Genomic DNA, 8,614 nt, shown 5'->3' with positions numbered 1-8,614 from the left:
AAAAACTGCGTATCATATGCGTGCCATTCTGAATTAAAGAAGAATTTGATACAGGAGAAGAAAGTTCAACACACTTATTTCGAAATCTGATCTAAAGTATTTTTTTGCTTGTTTGTATGGTTGAATCGGATCATTGAAGGTCAGCAGCAAAGACATTAGATAATAAAGTGAGATTAAATACATAATGTATATTTGTGTAATTTAATATGGTTAATTATTACAGGTTTGCATAAAATTCGTAGATTGCATTTCACTGTTTTTATTCATTTTGAGGAATACTGAATGTATTTGTGCAAGTGAGATGAGTAAATGCATGTTCACATTTAGTCTAAAACTACAATAACCATCATGTTTACACAGCACACACAACACCTCTGCACTTTATTTCTCTCAAAATCGGGACAGGAGAGCTGTCAGTCAATAAATGTGAACTTGTGTTACTTATTTGAAAAAATTACTTTTATTGTATTTATTGAATATTTTATTGTAAATTGAAAAAGTAATGCATTACTTTACTAGTTACTTGAAAAAAGTAATCTGATTACATAACTCAAGTCACTGTCAGCATTCTCTACACTCTTTCATAGATGTCCCGTTTAAATGCACTACATTTAAACAATGTTTTATCGAATTCATTACTTTTATTTATATAAAGTAATACTTTAGATTTATATATTACGTTACTTATGAAAGTGGCAAAACATTTATACATAGGCTATGTTAAAATTACAGACATTAGGCCTATAAATTAAAACTTAGACCTACACAAAAACAGCAGACTCTTCTTTTCTTGAATTTTGATTCATGAAATCCTGCGGGTCATAAAGATTTTTTTTTTCCACCTCCACAAAAAGACGAGTGCTAAGAAATAAGGTAGATTTTAAATTTTGTGCATTTATGGTGAAATTACCAACATTTTCATGTCAATCCATGTTTATTGTAATGCAAACAATTTGCTGTCGCTTTAATTTAGTGCGGTGCAGCACAGCAAAAATAGATTGGGTGGGGAAACGATCGATGCATTGCTGCAGACGCACCGCTTCTGGAACGCACTGCCAGACCGCATCTGCGTGCGGTGTGAAGGCTCTAATCCGTTAACATGGGCACTGCATACAGAGTATGAGTAAAAGATTCCCTAAATTTCTACTTTGTCCTTAAACAACAATAATGCTCTTTGTTGTCTAGGAAGTGAATATTTAGCCGTTAGCCTAGCGCTAACATCAGTCTGTTGTTACAAGTGTGAGGCTACAGACTCTTGATCTGATGTGTTTGGCATCATTGGTATTGAGATATCGGAAGTATAACAGTTTTATCATGAATGTAGAGTAGTACCTCATACATTAAAACTGCAGAAAACTGTTGAGAAGCTGCACACGTAAAAATAAAATATAACAGGGACAGATTATTTTGTCAATTTATTTAATAATAAAGATGATTCTTTACAGTAGGACTTATAAAGGACTAATAAACTAGCTTAAAAGCACATACAAGTACAACTATATATTTTACAGTTGAAAGTTGTTTTACTAACACACAACGCAAAGCAATAACATTTTCAATTATGACAAAAGTTTTGTACTGTTAAACTTATATCAAAAAAGATGTGTAATGTTCCTATGGCAATATGAGTTGTGAAATATTCTTCTCACAGATCCATTGATAAGCTCTATTGCATGGTTCATCAATCCACCCTACTAAACCAGGCCACTCTGGCAATTTAGGCACAGCCACAGTCACAGCACAGTTCTCTGCTCTACCTCCATTAGGCTCTCCAGACGCCCAGAACCTGAAAATACAGATGAGAATTAGATGTTCAGTGCTACTTTCTGTGTGATATGATGCTGACTGTGAGAATCATTTATTAGATATAAATTAGTTCAGTTCAGTGATTTCTCACCCAGAGGTCAGTATGCTGCCATCGACCCATTTCCATCTGTTCTCCACATGACTGTCAGCCAGACCAATCCAGACTACAGCAGCACCAGATATGTTCTTAACAAAATCCTGAGCAGATGAAACAGTTGCACATTTATTTCATAAACAGACAATAGACACATTTCATCTGACCATTTCTCATTTAGCTGCTACATGCACACACACACACACACACACACACTTAAACAAGCCTATATTACACACACACACTCTCTCTCTCTCTCTCTCTAACTCACTATCCATCTCACTCACTTGTTCCTCTCTGTTGTGTATGATGATCAGATCTGCTCCTCTCTCTGTACAGTATCGTCTGCTCTCAGTCCAGCTCTTGCTTTCAGAGGAAATGAAGTAAAAACTGGATTGATAATAGACCCATCCACCTGAAAACACAAGCAGTTTCAGCTATTAGCTCTTTATTTTAATCACACTGATCCATACTCATTTCTAAATAATTCCTATATGTATTATATAAAACAAAACTTGTTCTTTTTGGTTTGCAGTTTATGATTACCCAATTTCAACAGTTCATTTTTCTCCTTCTTTAACTGGTCTCTTTGTTTAATCAGGTCCTGGTTATTTGATGATAATCCATCTCTCTCTTTTGTCAATTGCATGTTGCTGGTTAGTAGCTCATTTCTCTCTTCTGTGCAGTTTGTGCTCTTTGTATGGATGTAGACACACAGCACTATGACTGCAGTCAGCAGAAGAACACACAACAGTGCCAAACACATTGGAGCTGCTCTGGAGCTTCTGATCCTCACACAATCACTTCCTGTACACCACAGATATGAAGATTCATGCTAATTACTCATGTGACTCAAATGTGTGTGATATAATGGAATAAATCTCAGTACCTGTGTGATGAAGAGTTTGGTGTCTCTTGGTGTCAGAGGGCTCTGTCCTGACATCAAAACTGTTTATAGGATCAGCATAGATATTCATCTCTTCTTCATCATCTCTGTCCATCTCATGTTTCCCAGGAATGCTCACATTTCTGTAATGAGACATATTCAGCCTGCTGGAGTTGAATTTGAGATTACTAGAAGCTGTTTCTTCAAATGGTCTGCACTAATCTGAACTTCTGCTTTTGAGCTTTTATTTTTTAACCACCGTGGTCAAAAACATGTGATATCCTGTTGGGATGCTAAAAAAATGTGCTGACATATATAACTCTTCTACGTTACTGCAGATTATTATGAAAAGTTGCTCTTTTATAAATGTACTCCACTACAGTGTACTGCACTACAGCTGTGGAAAAAATTAAGAGACCACTTAACACTGATTTCTGAACTTGGAGTGTTCTCTTAATTTTTTCCATAGCTGTATAATATAAATATATATATATATATATATATATTATATACATATATATATATATATATATATATATATATATATATATATATATATATATATATATATATATATATATATATATATAAATTCCAAATGTGAGCAAAAAAGGCATTGGCGAGTATATGAAACGGTGTCACTCACCAGTTGTCCAGTAACAATTTTATGAATTTTAACAATGCATGAACCTCTCCTGGAAAGTCTGGGCTCCTCCTGCATATTGATGGTGCCTCCTTGACACCCGCAAATTATATACAATATCCTGGAAATCAAGCGAACAAGAGAGAAAACCTGTTTCTACCTGTATTCAGATGAGTTTTCAGTGAATCGATCACAAGTGGTCAGCCAAGACGTATTACTGTTACACATTTTAAATGTCTTCTGTGACCACTTGCGTTCAGATTTTGTGGAGCCCCTTTGTCTCTTTTTTTTTTTTTTTTGTAACACTCAACTACATCACACCATTTGCTTTTAAAGTGACAGCAGCCTAATACTCCTGCTGCTGTCTGTGTTTTTACAGTTTTTCTCGATTGCTTAAACACTATAACTAGGCTTTTGAATTAAAATTACCATAAGGTCATTTATCAAAAAGCACACCCATTTCCCTGAACTATAAACACTATTCCCCTTTTTGACACATGAAACAGATTTGTTGAACTGTCACTGCAAAACTACACACAAATCCCTTCATTTCTCATTGCCTACACCATGTTGTCACTTAGAAAGCACTAGCATTGAATATTGTTCACTTAAGTCAGCACAGCTTGAGCTCAATTAGCACACAGTTACCCACATGGAAACACTAAGAGTTAAAATGTATCACACACCAATCAGAAACTTCAATAGCTAGATAAAAGAGCCCATGTCAGTTCATTCAGTCTTGGAACAATGGATCCAGAGAGACATGATTGAAAATGAGGAGGAGGAGGAGGAAGAGGAGGAGCAGTAAAGAGTGGATTTGTGTTTACTGTATTGAGAATATGAGGCATAGTTTCAAGAAATGTGTTTACAGTTTTTTACAATTGCTTTAGCACAATTTTAAAAACAAGGCTCATTTTGTCAAAACACTACACTGCCCTACAAAGCAAAAAGGCAGTAACTGCATTTTTGGTCAAAAATTAGTTATTGTCATTTTCATGACATTCAAGGCATCCTTTGTTAAGTGACAAAACATCTTATCTGAAATGTGTGTCGTTTTGGAGAAAAATGGTAGTTGTTTGTACAGTAACTGCAAAAAGCCCTAGTGAAACAAAGCATAAGTACAGTAACATCCATTACGGTATTCTTGTTATGTTTTACCTAACAAAAAATAACCGTTTTGCTGCGCAGTGAAGTTACTGTTTCCATGGTGAACACACACAGCTGATTTCGCGGCATCCTCGCGAGTCGCGGGACGGTTTTTACATTTGCGATTTCACCCTTCTAACTTCACAGACATTTTGTTTGAGATGGCACAAAGCCGAGGAAAGAAAATGGTCGAACTGGCGTTGAAAAGAAAATACCCGGAGAATGGTAAGTAACAGTGACAGATTAAACATTAAGAGGCTCGGCTATCACATAAGCACTTGTCAGCTGCCAGGGCGGGACTTCCTCTCAGAGGTCCATTCAGATAGCATTATGCTAATTAACAGGCGATGTTTTAAATAGCTTTGCTTACCTGCGTTGTTGTCCAGCAGGAGAATATAACTGTCCATAAACACAGCTATCAGTGTAACGTGACAGGTGTTCAACTTAAAACGCACTCTCTTCACAGCCGCTGTTTGAAGACTATGTCCGCTGTTTAGAGCAGTTAGCGAGTTGTGAGCAAAACTGACATCTTTCTCTTTAGTAAGCATCCATGCTTTCAACAAAAAACAAACTTCCGCAGGTATTTACGCCCCCTCCCTCTCCCCCCTTAGCTCTCAGACTCAAACACATTGGTTCCTGTTCCTAAGCATTTATTTATTGCACGGCTTCTTCTTCTGAATATAAAATTATGTTTAATTTGGATTCCCCTAAATTATATTAAAATGTTGTCCCTCTGCATGACTGCAAGCTTCTATGTTTTATCCTATTATTGTAGGCCTAATGTAAATATGAAGCCAGGTTGCGTTTTTGTGTGTTGGCTTTATTTTTATTTTCATTGAGGGTGCAAAATTATTAATTTATTATTGTGTTAGCCTAATTCATGCATTATTTTGTCATATATATATATATATATAAAATCTGTAATCTATATACAATCTATTATTAAATGTATGTTTACTAATTTGAAATATCTGTCCCATGTATTCATTTCATTCAGTACTTTGTGTTTATAAACCTTCTGAAACAGATACTGCACCGTATAAAATCAACTTGTTTATCTTAATTATCATCCTAAGAGTTTAAAAAAGCCTTAGAAACACTTAGACACAATTATTTTGTTTTGCTCTGTTGAATTGGAGTTTAACTTGCCTATATTGCTCCAAAGAAAAGTTTTTTTGGAGTGCTTTAACATTAATGTGATTTGTAGGTATAGCAAATACTACATTACAGATACAGAAACACCCCCAGACACACATTAATCTAATACTCACAAATAATAATGTGGTCCTAAAATAAATGGTCCCAATTTGGACCTTGATACAGCTTAGCAATGTGAGACTTTAAGCAGCCGTTTCAGCACCAGAACAGCTTCCGGGTGGAAAATATTGACCTAAAATGGTCAAATTAGTTTGGGTTTGGTATATCCATGTTCAGGAAAACAAATGGTTCCAATTATTTCAAATACAGTGTATCTAAGACACCCATAGCCCAAGTTGTGGCAAAATAGTTTTTGGAGAATCTGTAGTTACTGCCTTTTTTCTTGGTATGGTGTCACGTTTTTGGTAAGTAATACAAAGCAATAATACAGTAACTGCAAAATAGGGGTAAAATATCAAATTAAATATGAGGATTGATATGTACAAAGAATAAGCTAATATAAAGTAACATAACAGCAACATGTCCAATAATCTACCTACAACTACTTAGGCTGGATGACAGGATAACTTTTAAGTCATTTTTCTCAGTTCTGCACTCTGCGTAGTTACTGCCTTTTTGCTTTGTAGGGCAGTACACACAATTCACACACAAGTAGCAGGACACCTCAGGTCTTTTGCAAAATGAAACATTTCATTCAAAACTTTACATTCATTTAACAAAACCCAACTTTAACACCGTATGGAACACACGTGGTTCATACATTCTGATTCTGTTTGAGCACAGCAGTGTGTAAATGAATCTTAAACACTTGTAACTTTTATACTTTTCTAATTATATTATTTTTTTCCAGAGATATTGTTAGAGTAATGCACATGAATATATTGACAAACAAACAAAAAACACAAGACCAGGGGCCCGTTTCAATAAAGAGGTTCAACCAACTCTGAATTAAAACTTGAACTCTGAGTTGACTTACTCTGAGATGGGAAACAATGAGTTTTTAGTTTCAGAACAGCTGAATAGAGTCTGGGAACGTGACGTCAGCAGCGCATTGCATTCTGGGACATTAGGTCACGGACAGTACAGTAGAGACTGGGAAATAGTGGAGGAAGATGTTAAAATTTATATTATACAGTTAAAATCATATTAGAATGGTGAACGCTGGCTGTGGTATGAACTATATGCATATACTGACCAGCGTGGAAAACGAATGTGAAATGGAGCGCCATTTTGTCCCATTTTCGGGACATTCTAAAAAGCTTAATGTGGCGTAATGTAAGTAAACATCATACTAATAGCCCAGAATTTGAACGCAACGGGTTTAATTTCACGTTAAACGTTTTCCTTCCATAGAAACTTGTAAGTAACAGTTACAGCAAAGCAGATATGAGCCTAGAATATGAACAGAACCCGTCTTTTTACACGTTAAAGGTACAGTTTGTAAAATTTTTGCAGTAAAATATCCAAAAACCACTAGGCTAGTGTTATATATTTTGTTCAGCTGATTACTAACAATATCTCTAATGTTTTCAACTACTTGTAAATCATGAGAAAATTCCCATTCTAAACAGTGACACGGGGCAGTGCAGTCGCCTGTCAATGACGCAGTTACCTTTGTTACCGCCTTTACTGACGTAGAAACCACATGACAACAGTGCCGTGGACAAATGCGGAAGTAGAGTCTAGCGTCCAGCAAACCACTAGCTTGCTTCAAGCAGTTCCTTATTTACTTCTTGCACGTTTTATGGTGGATTGTGTTACTTATTTATGGAACATAATTACTGTTTACCATCTGCCGCTGGTTCTGTCGACAAGGACAGCTCCCGTAAACTCATGACCGGAAAAGCGGAAGCGGCGCCGGCGACTGTGTCATAATAAAAGTCCCGCTGCTCGTGAGGCGTGTGTTGATCAATCGCTCCAGCTCCTCGTTCAGCTCCCGCAACACTCGGTCCTGCTTTGCTTCACACTACAGTAACGTTAATAATCGCATCCACGAACATGAGTTCTTCCAGACTCCAATCCCTATTCTTTTGCACCGTCCGTTGATATGGAGACCACATGTCCCAAGTTTCCACTCTAAAACTTTACGTCATCAAACTACGTCTTTGTTTTGAATAGGCTTCTAGCGACCTCTAGCCGAAAAAAATATCACAAATTGTACCTTTAAGTCACTGCCCATTAACTGTTTTCTTTATGGGAGGAAAATGCCTGTGTTAAATGTGCGTTCATATTCTGGGCTCGTCTGCTTTTCTGTAGTAAACACCAAACTAATAAAGCATTAGCATTAGTAATTTAAGCCACGTTAAGCTTTTTCACGTTAAGCATGTTATAATGTCCCTCATTTTCTGCCTTCCGGCTTAGAAACACAATGGTGAAAGTGAAACTCAAAATAATTTTGACCAAAATTTGGCTTTGTCATTTGTATTTATTACAGATTAATAACTTCTGATCCGTTTGAATATGTACGTGCTCACGCCATGAATAATGTACGAAAACGCGTTTAGAAATGTTATTTGTGGTATAGCTCGTTGCGATCACTCTCCGTGTTGATAAAGCAACACCTCTGATTCATTGTTCAGCTTGTCTCGGTAAGAAATCATGTATTTATTCCATTTAGGTCCAGTAAAACTTACTTGGTGTAGCGATTCCACAATAGAATTCATTTCAGAGCTGCATTACAGATGGCCATGCTGTTATGTTATCCCTTAATGCTTTAACATGAAGAAATCAGGGCGATATGATGATATGCTGGCTGAGATCAATCTATATTGTGTTTATTATTTTATCTGGCAGATATATCGGTGCCACTAAGTTATTAAAAACTGAAATAGAGAAATCTCTTTTGTCCTGTGTGTGGTCCGATAGAAGGTGTCAGTATGAT

The 8,614-nt window shown here is 36.3% G+C and overlaps 1 protein-coding gene across 2 annotated transcripts; it reads right to left on the bottom strand.

Moving 5' to 3' along the window:
* Window positions 1–1,456: 1,456 nt before the first annotated feature.
* On the bottom strand, window positions 1,457–2,993 carry LOC137030938 (C-type lectin domain family 10 member A-like). Of its 2 annotated transcripts, XM_067401476.1 has the most exons (5): window positions 2,790–2,993; window positions 2,447–2,707; window positions 2,188–2,315; window positions 1,898–2,004; window positions 1,457–1,786 (listed from the first exon to the last, which is right to left on the bottom strand). In XM_067401476.1, the coding sequence occupies exons 1-5, from the start codon at window positions 2,941–2,943 to the stop codon at window positions 1,615–1,617; spliced, it is 822 nt and encodes a 273-aa protein (XP_067257577.1). In that variant the 5' UTR covers window positions 2,944–2,993; the 3' UTR covers window positions 1,457–1,614. The 2 variants fall into 2 exon arrangements, with proteins under 2 accessions (XP_067257577.1, XP_067257578.1); XM_067401477.1 differs by lacking the exon at window positions 2,447–2,707.
* Window positions 2,994–8,614: the final 5,621 nt, after the last annotated feature.

The sequence above is a fragment of the Chanodichthys erythropterus genome, chromosome 11 (assembly GCF_024489055.1).
Source record: "Chanodichthys erythropterus isolate Z2021 chromosome 11, ASM2448905v1, whole genome shotgun sequence".
In the NCBI taxonomy this organism is placed as follows: Eukaryota; Metazoa; Chordata; class Actinopteri; order Cypriniformes; family Xenocyprididae; genus Chanodichthys; species Chanodichthys erythropterus.
This window is presented reverse-complemented; position numbering and strand designations above follow the sequence as displayed.

Coding starts and splice junctions, on each gene's coding strand:
- LOC137030938 (XM_067401476.1), bottom strand. CDS start 2,943: ATGTCTCATTACAGAAATGTGAGCATTCCTGGGAAACATGAGATGGAC. Junction 2,316..2,446: donor AAATGAACTGTTGAAATTGG/GTAATCATAAAC, acceptor TTGTGTTTTCAG/GTGGATGGGTCTATTATCAA. Junction 2,005..2,187: donor TACACAACAGAGAGGAACAA/GTGAGTGAGATG, acceptor TCATCTGCTCAG/GATTTTGTTAAGAACATATC.